General features: G+C 39.6%; 1 protein-coding gene across 3 annotated transcripts in view; it reads right to left on the bottom strand.

Annotated features, from left to right (window-relative positions):
- Window positions 1–358: 358 nt before the first annotated feature.
- RLF (RLF zinc finger) overlaps window positions 359–22,876 on the bottom strand; it is a 79,237-nt gene continuing 56,719 nt past the window's right edge. For 2 of the 3 annotated variants that reach the window (XM_003815422.5, XM_034962209.3), the window contains 3 exons: window positions 18,516–18,652; window positions 9,617–9,758; window positions 359–5,488 (listed from right to left, as the gene is read on the bottom strand). In XM_003815422.5, the coding sequence (XP_003815470.3) occupies window positions 833–5,488; window positions 9,617–9,758; window positions 18,516–18,652 (4,935 nt within the window). In that variant the 3' untranslated portion in view covers window positions 359–832. Of the gene's footprint in view, window positions 5,489–9,616; window positions 9,759–17,890; window positions 17,931–18,515; window positions 18,653–22,876 lie in introns of those variants that run through there. The other variant, XM_034962216.4, reaches the window with a different exon arrangement.

The raw sequence follows: 22,876 nt of genomic DNA on the forward strand, positions 1-22,876 counted from the left end.
TTTCCACAAAAACAAAAATTTTAAGATAAAAAGAACCTTGTTCTGGGATGGGCACGGTGGCTCATGCCTGTAATCCCAGCACTTTGGGAGGCCGAGGCAGGAGAATAACTTGAACCTGGGAGGAGGAGGTTGCAGTGAGTCGAGACTGCACCATTGCACTCCAGCTTGGGCAACAAGAACGAAACTCTGTCTTAAAAAAAAAAAAAAAAAAAAAAAAAAAAGAACCTTGTTCTGAATGATTTAGCTAATAATAAATAAAAAAATTACTGGGGTAAAATATGAATGGCATATTTCAGAAAATACAAGTGCAATTTCAGTTTACATGTGGCATGAAAGCTCATTATGAGTAAACAACGAATGGGTGAAAAATTGTAATTTATTGAAACTTAACTCAAAAAATATAAGATGCTGTAGTGTACAATATATTACACAAAGCACCCTCAGGTGCACATTCAAGTCAAGTAAGAACTCCATATCCCTTTCCCTAGCCCTCCCACCCTGGGACCTTAGTATTTGTTCCATATACAATCATGCACACTTAATTTGAAAAAGGAAGCCCCAGTATATTTTGATGTATTAATTAGCACCAAACAAGTGTACAGTTCCATTTTTTTAATAAACAAACAAACAAAAATAAACCCAATCATTAAACCAACTGGAGAGCTAATGGACTCAGCCAATACTGCTGACATAGATATTATACATTCATGTAAATACACAGCCTATTCTACCCTAAACAACGGTGTGGCTGCTTCTCAGCCTTTGTTCGAGTTGGCAAATGTCCCCATGTTGCAGTGTTGGAGCCAGTCTGTTACTAAAACAAAATTGCTACTTATGAACTTCCTACACAAAGCTCATCTGTCTTTTTTGTTGGAAATAAGTCTAAAATTGGTGTGGAAAACTTAGATCTTTCAAGAACCACCACTGGCCGAAGATAATGAAGTTGTTTTAAGGCAAGCTCTCCACAGTCTGTTAATGCTTTGTCCAATACAACCCTCAGGTTTTCCAAGGAAGGAACTGTTGTTGTTTCAGCTACTATTAAAGGTGGGATTGCAGTCAGGTTCTCATGAATTGTAGAGTCACTGGAAGAATGAGGTATGTCAACTTCAGGTTCACTGTCATTCACCATATTATTTGCCACAACATTCCCTGTTAAATCATTACTGGACTGTGAAGAATTACTTAATGTTAAGTGCTCTGAAGGCTCCCAATCATCAAAATCATCTTCTTTCTCTTCACTTTCCTGAATAAATTTCAGAAATGAAGATTCAAATCCCATAGGTTTGTAAGTCTTCAAATCAAATGACCGGGGCTGTGAATGTTTCCTAAAATTCTCTTTTGGGACATGGGTTGGATTTTTTACAGTGTTTTCTTGCCCTGAACTATGCTGCCTAGTTTCTGATTCTTTGATCCTTGGTAAAGGCAGCTGGAAACTTGTGAAATAAGTCCCACTTTCAGTCCCATTGGGATTAGGTATGGAATTTTCTATTTTACAAGGAGGAGGAGGCTGAACTATATTACACTGTTCTAGGGAAGTGGTTTTGGAACTATGGTTACATTTCAAAGTTCCCCTGTAGAGCAGAGTATCTGCATCAAATACTGAGCTGCTTTCTATGCACCCTTTCTGACCTCCATCCCTTTCACTTGAATGACAGCAATCAGTGTTCTGGATGGGTGCACTACTGTCACCCGGGGAATGGCTGTGTTCTGTGCGCTCTGATTCACAGCTTCTATTTTCTTCTTTCTTTATACAGGGATCTGCTTCCGAAGGGGGTTCCTCCTTAATTTTGGTACCGTACTTAACGCAAACAACAAGATTCTCCATCTGTTGCTCTAAATAGGCACTACTCATCTGATGAGTGCGTTTGTAATGCCTCACAATGCTGCTCTCCAACTTCACCACAGATAAGCATCCTTGAACCATGCAGGGGTACTGTGTGTGCTCAGAGTGCTCCACACACATATGGAGGGCCTCAGCTCTGGTTTTAAAACTTATTGGGGCTTTCTTTTCTTTGATTAAGCCACATTTTTTAGACTTAGCATTAAATGATCTCCTGGTGGTCTGATGTTCATGCCCCTGAGTGTCAGCTGTTTGACATACCTTTTCACTCCTTAGTAGTCTCTCATTTGCTACTTTCTGGCTTCTAAACAAATCATCATAATAGTCTTTATGTCGGTAATATACATGTTGTGAGTAATTACTGCGATGGGTGAAAATCTGGCCACAGCCATTAAGATCACAATGAATTTCATAATCTGAATGTATTTCCCCTTCAATATTATGCTGTTCCATCAAGTGGTGCTTCAACTTGTTGAATGTATAAAAAACAGCAGGGCACTGAGGCTGGTTACAAGAAAACCTTGCTGCAGATCCAGCTTCGGAAAGTACTTTAGGCTCTTCAATATGGTCTAGGTTATGAGAGTCACTACAGTGCTTAGCAAGAGCTTTGGAACACAGGAAGCGTTTATTACATTCCTTATATTTGCAAGCAAATATCTTTTTACATTTGACAAGTTCCCTTTTGGTTCTTGCTTTGTCTTTCTCCAAACATAACTGTTCTTTGTTGTACTGATGTACAGTTCTGTAATGGCGAATTAAGCCTTTTAGATTGGTGAATGAGGAGTTGCAAGTTTTATGAATACAATGGAATGGTTTGTGGTATTTATTCAAAATATAACACAGATTTCCTTTAGCAACAGTTCGCCTGCTACCTCTGCCCTCTCTTCCTTCTTGTTCTTCTCTATGGCTGCCTATTGGTGATGAAATGTCAGATGTTTTACTTTCTGTTTCTTCACAAGATGATTCCAAATCTGTTTCAGAACTACATTCATCCTTTTTAGGATGACAGTGTGGTTTCTCAGAGTTACTACTGGGATCACCTCCAAGTTCTGCAGAACAATCACCTTTCAACCTATCTACTGAACATGGGCCTTCATGATCACACTTTTCATTATCTAATAGTTTGTGAGTTGCTCTGTCACTGCCAATTTGATGTTTATTTTTATAATGAATCCTAAGGTGTGTTTTTCTTGTAAATGACCTTTGGCAAATATGACACTGAAATGGGGAATACCGATGTTGGAACATGGTTAACTGAAGGACTTTTTCTTTTGAATAATTATGCTTCTTAAGATAATGCATTAACAGAGCCTCTCTGGTCACAAATTCATATTTGCATCCTTGAAGCTCACAGAAAAACGGCTTAGCCGCCAACTGTGCAAGGTACTGACTTGGCATATTTTCATCTTGATTCTGAAAATTAAGGTCTGAGATAGATGAAACTGATTGAAGAGACTTAGCACCACTGGATGGGTACCCCTGCAATGACCCTGAGAAAGATCCATGTGTTATTGAGTTTTTCAAGCTTAAATGTTTCAAGCGTAACAGAAGTTCCAACATGGTATCCTCTGTACAGGGCCTTTTAGAAGCACAAATGGAGGATTCTGAGGAATAACCTTGATGTTCTCGTTTACATTTAATGTGAATATTGTGATCTAGACCTTCATCTGGGGAGTCACTGTTTGTATCTGAGCAGGGTTTAGGTTCTGCATCCAACTTTTCAGTTGTCTGATTATGTTCATTACCCAAAGAGGGAAACAGATCTTTCGTCTTTATCTTTTTGGGCTTGAAATGGTATGGATGAACCTTCCGTAAATGTTTCTGCATTCCTCTTGCATTTTTGTATGTGGAACCACAGCCATCAAAACCACAGGTAAACTTAGTCCCATCAAAACAAACTGCCATACTGGAACATTTTTCTTTTAAATTGGAGGGCCCAAAGACTTTCTCATTAGATAACAATACATCCTGCATAGTTTCAGAGTGATCTAGTGTGTCAATTAGCTCTTCATTCATTGAAGCTGAAGAGCTATGACTTAACTGATCACTAGAATTACTGTCACTGTTTTCTTTCAGGTTTTCTGCAGTTTCTGTATCTATTTGAGAATTAGCTGATTCTGCACAGAAAAGATCTTCAGGTAAATGTGATTTATCAGTTTGGTTAAGTAGATGGGGCTGATTAATACAATCTTGCTTTTCACCTGTTGCAGACTCCTCAAGTTTCACTGATTTCTTTATGTCTCCATTTGAATTTTCAACATTATGCACTGAGAGGTGATTCTGGTATTCAATTTTGGAGTAATAGAACTTTTTACAGCCAAGAAAGTTGCATGTGTAAGATGCATCCCTAAAGTGTTGTGCTTCATGGTGGTAAAGCTGTCCCAAGTCACTGAAAACAATATTACAGCCATTTAATTCACATTTGTAACGCAGATCGTCATGCTTTTGTTTATGGTTAAGTAGTTCATTTACTGATCCAAACCTAGCATAGCAATCTATAGATACACACATATAAGGTTGAGGCCCACAATGCACTTGTTCATGCTCTCGAAGGTGAAAAGCAGACATAAAATGTCGTCGACAGTAAGTACACTTCTCTCTTCTATTTTTCATATCCAAGTAGTGCTTGGCATTTTCATCATTATTTTGGTGTTCAGCTTTAAGATGCACACTTAAGTATTTAAATTGCTTAAACACACGGGAACAGTCTGTACCGGGACATGGATACAAATCTCTGTCTTGCAGGTGGCAATCTTCTAATTTGCTGAATGTGACGTATTCATGAGACTCTCCTTTGGCTTGGTCATTCAATGAATGGTTTTGCTCTGGGATTGCAGAGGGGCTCTTAGGACAAATACCCTTTTGAGAGCCCTTTAACAGTAATTTCTTTTTAGAGCGGTCCCTTCTGCTTGGTGGCATTTTAACATGCTCCATCACATGAGGAACAAACATTTCTTTTCTCTTAAATTTTTTAATACAAACTGGACAGGTGTAAATTCCATCTTCCATATGCATCTTAGAATGATGAAGAATTCTAGCCTCTATACATTCCCGCTTACATAACAAACAGAAAAACTTGTACTGAAGCCACCTCTGATATCTTTCAGAAGAGCCAATGGGTTTTTTGTCTCTTTTCTCCTTATGCTGATCTGTCAAATCTCTTCTTCTATATTGTTTATCTTCTTTACCCTCATCATAGTCACTGAGAAATGACTCTAAAACATCTGTGTCATTAATGGACATTTCATAGCCACTTAAATCATCATCAGAATCTGAGGCTTCTTGTCCTAAAAGTTGGTGGCAGTGTCGTTTTAAAGTTTTCCAGTCCCAAAACTCAGGATCAAAAGGCCAGTGGGCTTTTAAAGCTAGTAAGAGCTCACATCGAAGAGAATTTGGAACCGGTGCATTTTCTTCATCAAATTTTTGATCTGGTTGCAAATATAGTTCTTCTAACATATTAAATCCATCCAAACTGGGTTCAATTAAGAATTCTGTAAGCTGACAGGCTCGTCTAACCTCTAAATCTTCTGGTAAAAGACAGGCAATGGTTTTACAAACTGATGCCTTCATTTCCTCATCTTCACTTGATCTGAGTTGAAGAGCTCTGACACACAGTAAAATTGACACCCCAAGACCAGCATCTTGTGCCTGTAAGTAAAAGAGGATAAAAAAATTATTTTTTTGCATACGGAAAGATTATATAACTTTCACTGATAAGGAATTTTGGCTTGTAAAAACTTTTAGAGTTCCTAAATTTTATCTTAAATCTTTCTTCATGAAAGTTACATTTAGATATTTCTTGTCTCAACATGCAAAGAACTGAATTAGATGCTACAACTACGAACAATGTACATTTACTAGGCACTGTGTATTAAAGCAGTTCCTTACTTCCAAGGAATTTATCTGTACCCCGAATGCATAAACAATAAATGCATGTGAATCCAAAGAAATTCAGGATAAAAAAGGTCACTGGAGGATTCAAAATAGAATGATGTTGAGTAGAGGGGCAGGGTTTAAAATGGCAGCAACAGGAAACACAGGTATAGATGTGAGTCTAAGATTAAATTCAATTTAAGAAATTCTCTTTGGCCGGGCACGGTGGCTCACGCCTGTAATCCCAGCACTTTGGGAGGCCGAGGCAGGTGTATCACCTGAGTTCGGGAGTTTGAGACCAGCCTGACCAACATGGAGAAACCCCGTCTCTACTAAAAATACAAAATTAGCCAGGTGTGGTGGTGCATGCCTGTAATCCCAGCTACTCGGAGGCTGAGGCAGCAGAATCGCTTGAACCCGGGAGGTGGAGGTTGCAGTTGAGCCAAGATCACACCATTGCACTCCAGCCTGGGTAACAAGAGCAAAACTCCATCTCAAAAAAAAAAAAAATTCTCTCTATCATGAACACTTGGATTTTTCAAAACTTCAAAGATAAAATAAATGATCCTCTCCATTTCCTCCTGAAAGAATCTGGTAATTTATAGTCACCGTCACAGGTGTACTGAATCTCAGCTTTCCAGGGAAAAAACAGAAATCAGAAATCTTGCTATGGCAGCAGGTTCTCAGAAACTAGTTTAAAATTAGGAAGACCTGGTCATATGTGATAAAAGCTTGGTACATACAAGATAACTCTTTTTATCTGAGAGGCTGAAATAAAATACAAAAATGACATGAGCAAAGAAAAGCAAGATATGTCAGAGTGGCTTAAAACGCACTGCTATGAGCAGAGACTTTAGAATCAGACTTTGACTGCCTTTGAACCCCAGCTTCACAACAAGTGACAAGTTCTCAACCTCTAAACTTCAGTTTCCTTATTGGTAAAATGATAACAGTAATGTTAATAACAGATTTTCCTCCTAAGGTTATAAAGATGAAATAATAACGCTGGCACATTGTAACTATTTAACAGAATACGATGTAAAATAATGGAGTCAATTCCACTGTTTAAATCAGTAAACAATTTGCCAGGCATTTAATTCTGTGTTGGGCATCATTCATTCTAAATGCTGGGAACACAAAGAAATCACTGTCATTGATTTACAGAACCCCTACTACAGCCTAGGCACTTATTTGAAATAAACTTTTTTGCACATATTATCCTCATTTTATAGACAAAAAACCCCCAACACTCAGAACGTTAAGTTGCCCAATGTCACTAACTAGTGAGCAGAGGAGCAAGGACTTAAAAGCATTTAGGCCGGGCACAGTGGCTCACACCTGTAATCCCAGCACTTTGGGAGGCCGAGGCAGGCACATCACTCGAGGCATGGAGTTTAAGACCAGCAGGGCCAACATGGCAAAACCCCATTTCTAATAAAAATACAAAAAATTAGCCAGGTGTGGTGATGCAGGCCCAAAGCCCCAGCTACTTGGGAGGCTGAGGCATCAGAATCCCTTGAACCTGGGAAGCGGAGGTTGCAGTGAGCTGAGATCACGCCACTGCATGCCAGCCTGGGCAACAGAGTGAGACTCCGTCTCAAAAAAAAGATATTTGGCCTGAAGAGTAGAAGAGATGTGGACTGGTAGGTGAAAAGGGAGTGAGTAAGTGTAGAATCCCTTGCAAACTGAGACTCCAACTTTTTTTTCTTTAAAACTAGTCAAGTGTAATAGTGAGAAGGGGGAAAGAGTAGAACAGAGTTCAGTCTGTAACTGACTGTGAACAATCAATTGAGCTAACTCCCTACCTTTCAGACGAGCTGAGACTCTAGCTTTTTTGAAAGAGAGGCATTACCTAGCCTGTATCAGCTAGGATCTAGTTCTGTTGTGAATGGCAGACTTCCCACAACAGTAGTGGCCTAAAGAATATAGAAGTTTCTCCCTCTCATTTGGAATGTAGTCCAAGTAAAACAGGCCATGTTGCTTTAGTGGCTCCACAGGACTAGACCATAGGTCTCTTGACTTATTAGGATGATGTGATATAAGTTCATCATTTGTAAGTAAGAGCAGAGAGGACTTGGGGAAAGTCAGCTAAATTTTAAAATAATTCAGTTTCTCAACAAGTTACTAACTCCTTTTGGAAGACTGTGAGGTGGACAGCAAAGAATGGCCATTCTTTCTTAAACAGCCTAATCTGGCTGGGATGGTAACATTTGAAAAATCACTAACAACACTTTTCAAAGAAAAGTAACCAGAAATACTATTATATATTCTGAACAGATATGCCAAAAAGTTACTGAAAGGAGTAGTGAATAAATGTGAATCAGGATATGGAATGTGGAGCTGAATTTTGAAGAAACTGGTGGGTCTTAAACTAGGAAGGTGAGGGATCAAGAGTGACTTGGCATACTGTTGCAAGCGCACATAGGATATAGCCAAGTCATTTAATCTTTGCTTTTTTTTTTTTTTTGAGACAGAGTCTCACTCTGTCGCCCAGGCTGGAGTGCAATGGTGTGATCTCGGCTCATTGCGACCTCTGCCTCCCAAGTTCAAGCAGGTGTGGCAGCTTACACCTATAATCCCAGCACTTTGGAAGGCTGAGGTGGGAGAATTGCTTGAGGCCAGGAGTTCAGAACCAGTCCGGGCAGCAAAGCAAGACCCTGTATCTACCACTGCTCCCCGCCAAAAAAGAAAAAGCCAGGTATAGTGGCACACGCCTGCAATCTCAGCTACTCTGGAGGCTGAGACGGGAGGATTGCTTGAGCCAAGGAGTTTGAGGCTGTAATGAGCTATGATCGCACCACTGCACTACAGCCTGGGTGACAGAGCAAGACCTGTCTCAACCAAAAACTGAAAACTAAAGTCAGAGATGGAGGATGTCAGGTTTCAAGCACCAACTTGTTGCACCCTTGCTGCTTGAAAATAGAGGTAAAGACTGAGTGTAGCTTCTAGTACCTGAGAACAGACCCTGATTGGCAGCCAGCCAGAAAACAGAAACCTTAGTCCTACAACCACAGGAACTGAAACCTGTCGATAAGAATAAGCTTTGAAGTGGATTTTCCACAGAGCCTCTGATAGAACTTAGCCTGGCAAACTACATTTTAGCCAATATGATAATCTTAGAAGAAAATCCTGCCACATTGTGCTGGATTTCTGATTTACAAAACTGAACTGATAAAAACGGACATTGTTTTAAGTATTAATTTTTGTGATGTTATTCAACAATAGAAAATTAGTACCTTTATTAAAGATTTAAACAAAACAAAATGTTCTAATGGCCAATTATAAAGTAATTGTTTAAATAGGCAAGTTCTATAGTTACCTTGAAATGTTCTTTTTTTTTTTTTTTTTTTTAAAAAGACCAAGTCTCACTCTGTCACCTAGGCTGGAGTGCAGCAGTGCAATCTTGGCTCACCGCAACCTCCGCCTTCCCTGTTCAAGCGATTCTCCTGCCTCAGCCTCCAAAGTAGCTGGGATTACAGGCGCCCGCCACCATGCCCGGCTAATTTTTGTATTTTTAGTAGAGACGGGGTTTCACCAGGTTGGCCAGGCTGGTCTCGAACTCCTGAGCTCAAGTAATCCACCCGCCTTGGCCTCCCAAAGTGCTGGGATTACAGGCTTGAGCCACCGTGCCTGGCCTCTTAAAATGTTCTTAATGTGACAGGAGACACAACTTCATTCACAGTAATTAGAAATAAATATCACCTAACTTGTTTGACCATCAATTTGTTTCTGATTAATTATAGGAAGTCAATCTGGAGAAACAGTCAGATGTGGTCAATTCCATTAATCTTATTAAAACTCATTATTTCTTATCTTCCTTTAAAGGGAATTTCCTGAGAAGTTATCTTCCCACTCATTTCTTTCCTCCAGCTACAGTTAGCAGAGAAGGCATAAAGTACTCACTTCAGTTTGTATAACTCTAATGAGGCAAAATAAATGCTGCTGCGTTTTAGCTATGACACCAAACTGACGACAGCGCTCCAAAAAAGTATCTAAAGAAGGGTCAATTCTTCTTTGCAGTTTACTCCAAAAAAGAGTCAGTTCCCTATAAAAAAAGAAGATCATGGTAAAACATTTAAAGTAACTGGTATTTGCTGCCCTGCCCCCGGCAACCCAATTTTTTGATCTGTAGAAAGCTGACAGTAGAGAAAACAAAAACTAGATTAAAAGCTGTCTATATTCACCACTGCTTTCTCCCAAACTGATAAAATTGTTAAGAATCCTCCGTAACAATTCCCTGACTTCTCTCTTGTGTTTAGGGGGAAAAATAAAAACAAAACACTACCTCCTTAACAGTGGCATTTTAAAAAAACTTATTTAGATCCCATATTGTTCTAAAAGGTTTTATCCTTCACACTGGTGATTAATATACTGATTGAATTAAGCCCTGTCCTAATGGGCAGAAATAATCAGCCATCACTAAACTAACAACGAAATATATATACAACAAATAGACACTCTAATGGTACACTTCTATACAGTGATCTTAAAGGGCCCTTTCCAGATCTAAAATGTCAGGATGCTACTTAGAGCCTGTAGTTTGGAATGGTTAAATACTTCCAGTGAAATAAGTAAAATGGCACTTTTTGGAAATGGCTAAAATACAGGAATCTCACAAAGATTCATTATGGAAACAAAAGGAAAGCTTGAAAATAATAAATTAAACAAAAACATTTAATGGGTAAAACACTCAAGCAAAAAAGCATTAGAAACTCAACAATGCCAAGGATAGAAATGCTAATGAGAGAATGTAAAATGTGAATGCAAGGAAAGCTAATAGTGAAACTAAAAAGAATGTTATCACTTCTAATAGCAAAACTAAAAAGAGGCTGGGCATGGCGGGTGGCTCATGCCTGTAATCCTAGCATTTTGGGAGGTGAAGGGGGGCAGATCACTTGAGGTCAGGAGTTCGAAACCAGGCTGGCCAACATGGTGAAACCTCATCTCTACTACAAATATAAAACTTAGCTGAGTGTGGTGGTGGATGCCTGTAATCCCAGCTACTTGGGAGGCTGAGAACAGGAGAATCACTTGAACCTGGGAGGTGGAGGTTGCAGTGAGCTGAGATAGCGCCACTGCACTCCAGCCTAGGCGACAGAGCAAGACTCCATCTCAAAAACAAAACACTAAACTAAAAAGAATGCTATCACTTAATACATGTGGCTCTTTTAAGTAAATCAATGGATACTGATTAAATAATTTTCATTTAAAAATCTGTACTTTTTCATAAGCCAATTTAAAAACACTGATATCCTATATTGCTATTAACACAGACTGTCTCCCAGAAAGTTGGCTACAAATCCAAAGCTTAAGAAATGAAAACATGTAATTTAAAGTAAATATATTTAACGGAATTTATTTTCTTATATTTCTGAAGAGGGAACTGGGGCTCTTGTAAGGTGATTTTCTTTTCTTCTTTTTTTTTTTTTGAGACGGAGCTTTGCTCTTGTTGCCCAGGCTGGAGTGCAATGGCACGATCTTGGCTCACCGCAACCTCCACCTCCCAGGTTTAAGCAATTCTCCTGCCTCAGCCTCCCAAGTAGCTGGGATTACAGGCATGTGCCACCACGCCTGGATAATTTTGTATTTTTAGTAGAGATGGGGTTTCTCCATGTTGGTCAGGCTGGTCTCTAACTCCCAACCTCAGGTGATCTGCCTGCCTCGGCCTCCCAAAGTTCTGGGATTACAGGCATGAGCCACCGTGCCTGGCATAAGGTGAAATTTTTAAGTAGTTATAAAACTTGCTTCAAAGATTGAAATGAATATATGGTGTCTCAAAAGATAAATGACTGGCTGGGCACGGTGTCTCATGGCTGTAATCACAGCACTTTGGGAGGCCAAGGCAGGTGGATCACAAGGTCAGGAGTTCGAGACCAGCCTGGCCAACATGGTGAAACCCCGTCTCTACTAAAAATACAAAAATTAGCTAGGTGTGGTGGTGCATGCCTGTAATCCTAGCTACTCAGGAGGCTGAGGCAGGAGAATTGCTTGAACCCGGGAGGTGGAGGTTGCAGTAAGCCGAGATTGCACCACTGCGCTCCAGCCTGGGTGACACAGCAAGACTCTGTCTCAAAAAAAAAAAAAAAGATAAATGAATAAAGCTTAACAGGATGGCAAATTTGAGCTATAACCAATATAATTAATTTAAAATGCCTTTAAATATTTGCCTTTATTTGGCTAGTGCTACTTTCCTAACCACAAGAAGTGAAAATTGAGATAGGCCAGCTGTGAAAATAGCCACCAACCAGGCAAGCTGGGATAACTGTTCATTTTAAACACACAATTGCTTTATTCAGATTTAAGCACGTTAAGTAATAAAAATTTTTGTAATCTGTCATATGTATGTGAAATCTGTCCTATTTGAACAGAACAAAAATTATCAAAGCCAGTAAATCCTGATTATAACGATAAATGAGTGATGTCAACTATCTAAAATTTACTGCAGGGCTGGGCATGGTGGTTCATCCCTATAACCTCAGCAGAGGATTACTTGAGGCCAGGAGTTCAAGACCAGCCTGAGCAACACAGTAAGACCCTAAAACCAACCAAACAAAAAAAGCTTAGCCACTCTTGGTGGCACACCTGTAGTCCCAACTATTGAGGAGGCAGAGGCAGCGGGGGGCGGGCAGGGTGGTCATTGAGCCCAGGATTTAAGGCTGCAGTAAGCTGTGATCTCACCAGTATACTCCAGCCTGGGTGACAGAGTAACATCTTCTCTCAAATAAAATAAAATTCACTAACTAAAGCTGGGCACAGAGGCTCATGCCTATAATCCCAGATACTTGGAAGGCTGAGGTGGGAGAATCACTTGAGCCCAGGAGTTCAAGGCTGCAGCGAGCTTCGATTTTGCCACTATACTCCAACCTGGCAACAAAGTTAGGTAAATCCATTAAAGTGGTAAAAGGCAGGTTGAGAACTAAGGTGTCTCAAATAATTTTTTTTTTTTTTTGAGATGGAGTCCACGCTGTCGCCCAGGCTGGAGTGCAATGGCATGATCTTGGCTCACTGCAACCTCCGCCTCCCGGGTTCAAGTGATTCTCCTGCCTCAGCCTCCCTCGAGTAGCTGGGATTACAGGCACCCACCACCATGCCCAGCTAATTTTCGTATTTTTAGAGACGGGGTTTCGCTATGTTGGCCAGGTTGGTCTTGAACTCCTGACCTTAGGTGATCCGCCCACCTTGCCCTCCCAAAGTGCTGGGATTACATGCATGAGCCACCACGCCTGGCTTTTTTTTTTTTTTTTTTTTTTTTGAGATGGAGTCTTGTTCTGTTGCCCAGGCTCAAATGCAGTGGCATGATCTCGGCTCACTGCAACCTCTGCCTCCCAAGTTCAAGCAATTCTCCTGCCTCAGCCTCCTGAGTAGCTGGGGACTACAGGCACACGCAACTATGCCCGGCTAACTTTTGTAATTTTAGTAGAGATGGGGTTTCACCATGTTGGCCAGGCTGGTCTCGAACTCCTGACTTCAAGACATCCACCCACTTCAGCCTCCCAGAGTATTGGGATTACAGGCTCAAATAATTTTTTTCCCCCCAGATGGAGTCTTGCTCTGTCGCTCAGGCTGGAGTGCAGTGGTGCGATACCGGCTTACTGCAACCTCTGCCACCCAGGTTCAAGCGATTCTCCTGCCTCAGCCTCCCTAGTAGCTGTGGTTACAGGTGCCCGCCACCATCCCCAGCTATTTTTTGTATTTTTAGTGGAGACGGGGTTTCAGCATCTTGGCCAGGTTGGTCTTGAACTCCGGAACTCATGATCCACCTGCCCTGGCCTCCCAAACTGCTGGGATTACAGGTGTAAACCACCATGCCTGGTCACTCAAATAATTTTTAAAACAGTAAGTCAGAATGTCTAGGGCTTGGTTTATTCCAAATTAAGTATTTCAGGCTCCAAGTATGTTAACTCCAAATAAGCATGATCAAAAATGGGCATTTTATGGTGTATTTTGTAAAAATATTTGCATAGTTATAAATTGATGTAAAATGATTACCCACCCAAATATATAAACATGCCTGAAACCATGACAGCCAGTATGTTACTCATGAGGATGCAAGATGTCACTTCAATCATCCATTCAAATCTGTACACTGGAACACTGAAATCAACATCCAATAGTAACCTACAGCCTGACAGATCAAACATGCACTAGGATAAGTTCTTCTTCAATTACTACAATAATGTGACTTTTTTTAAACAAAGCCAACCATTGAAAATCATGGAAAATGATTCCACTGTATGTATGCTGCCAATGTTCAGATGATCTACTGTACCCTTGATTTAGCCCATTACCTAGCTCATTTCAACAAATTATATATAAATTTATAAAAATCGGAAAGGAAATTTAGCTCTGTTAACAGCAAGAAGCACATTTTGGTAGGAATTTAGCTACTAAGCAAGAACTTTAAATTACTCTGTGTTTTGGCCAGCGTGGTGGCTCACCTGAGGTCAGGAGCTCGAGACCAGCCTGGCCCACATGGTGAAACCCTATCTCTACTAAAAATACAAAAAATTAGCCAGGCGTGGTGGCTGGCACCTATAATCCCAGCTACTCAGGAGGATGAGGCAGAGAATCACTTGAACCCGGGAGGCAGAGGTTGCAGTGAGCTGAGACTGCACCATTGCACTGCAGCCTGGGTGACAAGAGCAAAACTCTATCTCAAAAATAAATGAATAAATACATACACACATATATACATACAAACATCACTCTGTGTTTCTACATAGCAAGAAGCCCATGAAGTCCAGTTAACATGTTACACTGAGATTCAGAATTTAGGTATTTTAGGAATGAAGTAAATAAAACTGTGGAATTAAGGGATGATCATCCCCTAAAAAAGGCTATTACAGAAAAGAAAAAAATTTTTAAGCTATTACAATAGTAATTGACCCCCATGACCTCTTTTCTCTCCCATACAATTCTGTTAAATAAAACACATATGCTAGTCTTCGCCAGTTACTTAGGACACAACTGTGAATTAGACAACATATTGGTTGGTATATCACAGTCTAGCTGGGGCAGAACAGACATGTAACTACATCTGAAGAAATACAAATGTGTAACACAAAATTTAAGCTTAGCACATTACAGAAAGCAAAGGCCAGTCTATCAAATACTCACTGAAAGCTTACTGTGGAGGTTCAAAGTTCAACTTTATGACTTTAAAATGGCTGCAGTAATTACACCTCTCTATATACAAACACCATCTCACTCAAAATGGTCACCTTTTTCAAATGCATGACTATTCCAATTACGTTACCACTGAGAGGCATCTACAGGGAGCTTACTCTTCTAGTACTTCTTTAATTTTCTTCAACAGCCAAAAATCTTTTGGGGTCAAGATTAATAAATAAGTTAAATATAACTGCTATAAAGTTTAAAACATTTTTACTTTTTACTGTGGTTTGTAAATGTCTCTGAGCGAAATTTCTAAAATAATAAAAACCGTTCTGAGTGACAGTTACATAGTTTTTTGTTTTTGTTTGGTTTTTTGAGACAGGGTCTCATTGTGTCACCCATACTAGAGTGCTGCAGTGTGATCTTGGCTCATCACAACCTCCACTCCCAGGCTCAAGCGATTCTCCTGCCTCAGCCTCCTGAGTAGCTGGGATTATAGGTGCGTACCACTACCATCCGGCTTTTTTTTTTTTTTTTTTTTTTTTGAGATGGAGTCTCGCTCTGTCACCCAGGCTGGAGTGCAATGGCGCGCGATCTCGGCTCACTGCAAGCTCTGCCTCCCGGGTTCACACCATTCTCCTGCCTCAGCCTTACGAGTAGCTGGGACTACAGGCACGCCCGCCACCAGGTCGGCTAATTTTCCGTATTTTTAGTAGAGACAGGGTTTCACTGTGTTAGCCAGGATGGTCTTGATCTCCTGACCTTGTGATCTGCCCGTCTCGGCCTCCCAAAGTGCTGGGATTACAGGCATGAGCCACCGCGCCCGGCTTTTTTTTTTTTTTTTTTTGAGACAGAGTCTTGCTCTGTCACCCAGGCTGGAGTGCAGTGGCACGATCTCAGCTCACTGCAACCTCTGCCTCCAGGGGTCTAGCAATTCTCCTGCCTCAGCCTCCAGGGTAGCTGGGATTACAGGCACACGCCACCACACCCGGCTAATTTTTGTATTTTAAGTAGAGATGGGTTTTCACCATGTTGGCCAGGCTAGTCTCGAACTCCTGACCTCAAATGATCCACCCGCCTCAGTCTCCCAAATTGCTGGGATTACAGGCGTGAGCTACTGCGCCTGGCCAATAGCTACATAGTTTACATTTCAAATATTATCTTCATGGTAACTACACTCAAGAATGATACTCCCAAGACATAAATTCTAGCGTATGTGTTTAAAAATAAGCATGACTACTTTTATTATTGTATTTTAACTTTATTGTCACATTTAAAAAATACTGATATCTCTCTTATCCAAAATACCACTTAATTTAAAATTTTTTTCTAAACAAATACTCCTTATGTCCCACTACCTCAAGCATAACAAAAGATCTCATATGAACAGAATTCCTGTGATTAATTTTCCTTAGTAAAATTCAATGTTTTTTGTTTTTTGTTTTTGAGACGGAGTCACTCTTGTCTCCTGGGCTGGCATGACCTCGGCTCACTGCAACCTCCGCCTCCCAGGTTCAAGTGATTCTGGTACCTCAGGCTCCCGAGTAGCTGGGATTACAGGTGTCTGCCAAAATGCCCGGCTAATTTTTGTATTTTTAGTAGAGACGGGGTTTCACCATGTTGGTCAGGCTGGTCTTGAACTCCTGACCTTAGCTGACCCACCCACCTTGGCCTCCCAAAGTGCTGAGATTACAGGCATGAGCCATGCCTGGCCAAAATTCAATGTTTTATGTTATTCTAATATTCTAACTCCAGCATCCCACTACCAAAAAAAAAAAAAAAAAAAAAGCTTTCAAAAACAATGGAAGGGAAAAAAAAAAAAAAGATGTGGCCAGGCACAGTGGCTCACGTCTGTAACCCTAGCACTTTGGGAGGCTGAGGCAGTGGATCACAAGGTCAGGAGTTTGAGACCAGCCTGACCAACATGGTGAAACCCAGTCTCTACCAAAAATACAAAAATTAGTCGGGCGTGGCAGGGTGCACCTGTAATCCCAGCTACTCGGGAGGCGGAGGTTGCAGTGAGCCAAGATCACACCACTGCACTCTAACCTGGGTGACAGAGCAAGACTTCGTCTCAAAAAAAAAAAAAAAGATGCAATTGCTCCTTGAATTGCTTGAAAGAAGCTTCCTTTTAACAAAGTGTGAAATGACTAAGATTTTCTTTCCTTTACTCATTATAGCTCCTGAGGAGGCCACAAAGGGAAATCTCCATTCATCTCTTCCTGCTACAGAAGAACAGCATTAATCCTAGAGCCACTAACAGCTCTGGAAGAGTGAATGGTGGCTGACTGAAGAAGGGGAGAAAAATTTTAAACACAATCTATAACACATTCTATATATGATTTAATTTATTATTCGTACTGAAAACCTAGCTATAATGGTGGATATTTTTTCATTATAAAGAAATTATATTTAAGTCCCTATCCCACTATCTCCTTTCTCACAGGAGGTATAACTCTGGCATAGTGGATTTGGTGGTAAAAAACTACAATTTGAATTTTGGCCTATGCCAAGAAAACAAGTATACAGAAGAAAAGCACTGGATTAGAAGTCTAAAACCTGGGCTTGAATCTCAGCTCTACCACTTTAGCCTTGAGACCATGGACAATTACAAGTTTTCTCTGGTCCCTATGATCCTCCCACTGCCTCACCTGTGCAATGATTATTATGAGGACTGGGTGAGATTACAGTACACAAAATTTCTACATAAAATAATAAACAAAAAGAAATATAGTAACATACAATGGTATTAACCATAAAACTATAAAAATAGACAGACGATCCAGAGGGAGATCAATGAGGGCTGAAGTACACAAAAGGCTTTACTAGGTTTTCCTATAAACAAAATGCTCATTTCCAATTTTAAGCCATCCTTAGGTTCTGAAATACTCAGAGCTCCTCTAATCAAGATAATGCAAATCCAACCCATTCTTAGAATTAAATCTCAAATATTACTTCCTCCCTGACACCTTTAATACTCTGGTATACAGTGAGCACCTCTCTCTGATCTCCTATAGCATTATCCATACCACTAATCTGATACTTACTGACAGAGAGTCTTACATTTTAGAGGTTTCCTGTGTATCAGGTTTGTCCCTTTGGCCTAAATAGATTCAATACAGTTAGAATGAAAGAACCACGGATACACTTACTGTTTCCTTTTTAGCAACTAAGTATTCTGTAGGCAAACAAGATATAAATTGAATTAAAACCAAAATAATGCAATTCAACTATATAGTTCCAAAGTTGCAAAAGAGATTACTATTCAAGTGAATTTCCTTTTTTAGTGCTAGTTTGACCTAGAAACCTAGATAATTTGATCCTTTTCATTTGTGGGTTCCCAAATAAGAATGGGGAGTGACTACCCAGAAGATACTAAAAAAATGAAAAGAAAAACAATCTAACTAACACAGGTTTGTTTCATATTGACAAAATTTTATCTTCAAGGTAGAAGACATATATTGGAGTTAACAGACAACCCATTATGGGATGATCAAGAGGAACATTTTACCTTTTCTTGACTAGATTAAACCAATGATATTTTTAATTAAATGATTGTGTGTGGAAGCAAGAAGCTATTCACAGGTCATGCTAGGTTTTAAATTAGAAACAAATTAACATTTTACATAAACCCTAAATGCTATACTATGTACTAACAAATAAAGAGTGTAAAACTAAATATACTTACCAAGAACAATATACACTTGCAGTTTGGAGCTGCTGGGTAAGGTAAGTCGTACAAAGAACAAATGCTGTGTTATCCTGCCCCTCAGATTCCAGATTACAAATGATGTCTAGTACTTCCTTGCAGTCGACCTTTGCAATCTATCAAAAATGAGATGACTAAGTCAAAAAGAAAATGGTGACTTTTCAGTAAACTTTGTTATATAATGTGAAACTTCTTAATGAGGCAAAAATTAGAGACATAATTTTCTCCTGCTAATGAATGAGTCTTCTTGCATGAATATTTCACATAAGAAAATATTAAAGAAGGGAACAGACACTATAAGGAAGTTCTACTACAGTCTCAATACAAATAAAAACATTTTTGCAGTTTAAAAAAATTACTTACGAACATTGCTACCATATAGATGAGTCAAATTATATATAATAATCTCAGGTTATTTTTACCTGAAGTATTACTATGTTTTTTTTTCTTTCCTGTTCCTGTCTTCCCCTAGTATCTATGACCACAGCTGGGTCACTCTGGTTACAGATAGTAAAACATATGGCTTATCCTCAATATCAGTGGGGCTAAAGGAGGCCAGTTCAGGAACTGCTTTAAATACAAATGCTACATTGACATCATTTTTTCATAGAAGGAAAATATCTAGTGTATTAATGAGTTTTTCAGACCATCAAAACCCTTTTTAGAAATATATCTTTTCATTTATATGACTTAAATCTTAAAAAAACAAAACAAAAAAAAACAAATAAAAACCCTCTGGACAAATCAATCAAATTTTTCTGGGGTTCCTTTCCTTTCTCTTTTTTTTTTTTTTTTTTTTGAGACGGAGTCTCGCTGTGTCGCCCAGGCCGGAGTGCAGTGGCGCGATCTCAGCTCACTGCAACCTCCGACTTCCGGGTTCAAGCCATTCTCCTGCCTCAGCCTCCAGAGTAGCTGGGACTACAGGCGCCCACCACCGTGCCCAGCTAATTTTTTATATTTTTAGTAGAGACGGGGTTTCACTGTGTTAGCCAGGATGGTCTCAATCTCCGGACCTCGTGATTCACCCGCCTTGGCCTCCCAAAGTGCTGGGATTACAGTCGTGAGCCACCGCGCCCGGCCTTTTTTTTTTTGCATCAGAGCAAATGAGGTAAACAGCTCAACTCCTCCAGTGTGCTACGCACTTACAAGGGGGTGGTTCTAAGGCTCTAATTTTAGTCATATCTTCAGGTAGGTGCAGAAAAGCTTTTTTTAAAGCTCAGCTCAAATGTTATTTTCTTACAGAATCCTTTCCTAACTTCTGAGGTCATGTTATTTGGTTCGCTGTCAAACACTCTCAAATTTCTCCTTTGTAGCACTTATTTCTAGAACTTTTTTTTATTTTTTCAAATAAGTTTTACTGTATTATCTTGTTTTTTTGTCATATCTCAACATGACAAATCTGTAAGACTGGCAAGGCAGGCAATATTATTTCTATTTCACAAATAAAAAATGAGTCCAAAGTTCATTTTTAAATTAAAAATGTTTAAATTGGGCTATTTATTCTGCCTTGGGCCAACATTTAACCTACTCATACTGGCCTTTACCTTTCATTATTTTTAGTTTTTTTAAGACAGTGTCTTACTCTGTTGCCAAGGCTGCAGTGCAGTTAGGGTAATCATGGCTCACTGAAGTTTCCATACTTCTGGGCTCAAGCGATCCTCCTGCCTCAGTTTCTCAAGGAGCTGGGACCACAGCTGTGTACCACCACACCTTTTTTTTTTTTTTTTTTTTTTTAATTTTTGTAGAGATGAGGTCTCACTATGCTGCCCAGGCTGGTCTCAAACTCATGGCCTCCAGTGATCCCTCCTCCCTCAGCCTCTCAAAGTGTTGGGATTATAGTTGTGAGCCAATGCCCTGGCCCTATTATTTAACTTTTTTATGCACTTTCACTATGGCTCTCCAGCTAGACTATAAACTTGAGGACAAGAGCACAGCTCTATAAATAATATCCCAAATCCACTGTAAACAAAATCCTGTAAGAAAAACAGCCATATCAAAATGTGTGTGCCTAGCAAAGCAGTGCCATTTGCTAAATACCTGCACCGTGCTAAGTACTGGAGATGCAAGCCAATCTAATTTTTGCCCTAATGGATATCACAGTCTAGTCAGAGTTGTTAGTAAGGAAGCAGTTACTAAGAATCAAATAGCTACAATGAGAGAGTATACTTTTTAAAAATACCTTTGGTAGGAAGAATCTAACTCAAATTTGGGGACCAAAAAAGACTTTCTGGGTAAAGTGGCACCTAAGATGAGTAGGAATGAATGAGTAGGAATAAGCCATGGCAAAGAGAGAGTGAACTGAGAAAGATACTCCAGGACAAGAAAAACACATGCAGTGGCCTAATAAGAGTGAGCATGGCATAGAAATAGAAATAAAATATTTCAGTATAGTTGTGGGTAACCCAGCAATACTGTGGGAGCATCAACTCTTGAGAGTTGCTAGGAGTAGAAGTGCTTTTGTTTTTCTTTTCTTTTTTGAGACAGAGTCTCGCTCTGTCGCCCAGGCTGGACTGCAGTGGCATGATCTTGGCTCACTGCAACCTCTGCCTCTCAGGTTCAAGTGATTCTCCTGTCTCAGCCCCCCGAGTAGCTGGGATTACTACACCACGTCCGGCTAATTTTTTTATATTTTTAGTTTCACCATGTTAGCCAGGATGGTCTCAATCTCCTGACCTCATGATCTGCCTGCCTCAGCCTCCCAAAGTGCTGGGATTACAGGCGTGAGCCACCGCACCTGGCCAGTACTTCTGTTTTTCTATTATCATTATCTCCATGCCTTCTAAGTTACCACAGGGATTGTTGGTAAACATGCTCCTGCACTGGCCTAAACAAGCAAAGTTTAACTTTCTCTACCAATGTCTCAAATTAAACTTAACTTTCTCCAATTATGCAGTTTCAGCAAATACTAACATTCTTTTAATTAGCTCTTAATATTGCCGTTTACCTGGCATTTTAAAATACACGAATATGCCTGATAATTAAATTTCTGATCAAGAGGTTCATAACTCCTAAGCATGGTATCTCACACACACATTTTCATTACCTATTAACTCGACTGTTTTACTTCCATCAAGGTTTCTATTGTGAAGGCGGAACTAGTTTATAGTGGGGGCTTTGTATAAGCTTCCAATTCAAGAGCTCATTTGCCTTGCACCCACTTATCTGAGCTAATAACAGGAATATCACTCTAGACTTATTTTCCACTGTCATTTAACTAAATGAGACATCTGATCATTTTTACAAATGAGAAAAACTGAAGCCAGAGTTTTTTCATATCTGTTATCTGTTCTTCCTTATAGACTCTAAATCCCTTGAAAACAGGTACTAGATCTTATTTTATACTTTTATCCCCCTTAGCACCTGTTTTAGGATCTTCACATGTCAAGCACTCAGTTAATATCCTTTGACTTGAAGGGAATCTCAGTATTATGCCCCAAATACCTGTACCTTCTTGAATATAGAGGAAAAGATACGATAAAGAAATAAAAGTAAATAAATAACTGAAAAAATTCATGTAAATTAAAATGAGATAACACCTCACTAATAAAATATGGTTATACTACTTGTCCTCAATCTTTTGCAATAAATACCTAAGACCACACTAAAAAACAAATATATGCCACAAAATACTTCTCAGCTAAAGTAAATTAAAATGAAGGTCACCAACAAACTTTTGAGAGTTTTAATGAGTATCTAGGAAACATCTTATACTTAAGATACTGAAACAATTTTTTGTTCTTAAATATAATTTCTAGTCCTGGGGCTTACAATTCTATAGCTATTAAGACAAACTGAACACGTGTTTCAAAGAATCAATTATGTTTACTAACTATTTTACCACTAAAATGTAAGTTCCCTGAGGGCAAAAGTCTGTTTCTTTCACCACTGTATCTTCAGTGCCTACAACAGTGCCAGACCCATGAATGAACATCAATAACTATTTGTTAGAATGAAAAATAACTATAAGATAAATAACATGAAGAATAAACGGGACAGAAAACTGAAGACAGGAAGAATAATACTGACTGAAGGAAGCCACAAAGATTCCAAGGAAAAGAATTCTCGGGGAGATAGCAGTCTAGATGGATAGGGGAGAATGTAGCCCAAAAATACAAAGCTGGAATGAGCAAACTAATTAACGTGAGAGTAATTGTGGCATGTGAGGAGGGAAAAGGTTATCTGATGTAACGGCAATGCGTGATGTCACGTAGCTGACACTCAGTGAATGAAAGGTTAAATTAAACAAGTTTAGAGACTTAGGATAGAGCTAAATCATACACTGGGGGAAAGACAGACTGAATAAGGCCATGTCACAGAGTTGTGCAGTTTTGCATGGCACG

This window comes from Pan paniscus, chromosome 1, assembly GCF_029289425.2.
Source record: "Pan paniscus chromosome 1, NHGRI_mPanPan1-v2.0_pri, whole genome shotgun sequence".
Classification (NCBI taxonomy): domain Eukaryota; kingdom Metazoa; phylum Chordata; class Mammalia; order Primates; family Hominidae; genus Pan; species Pan paniscus.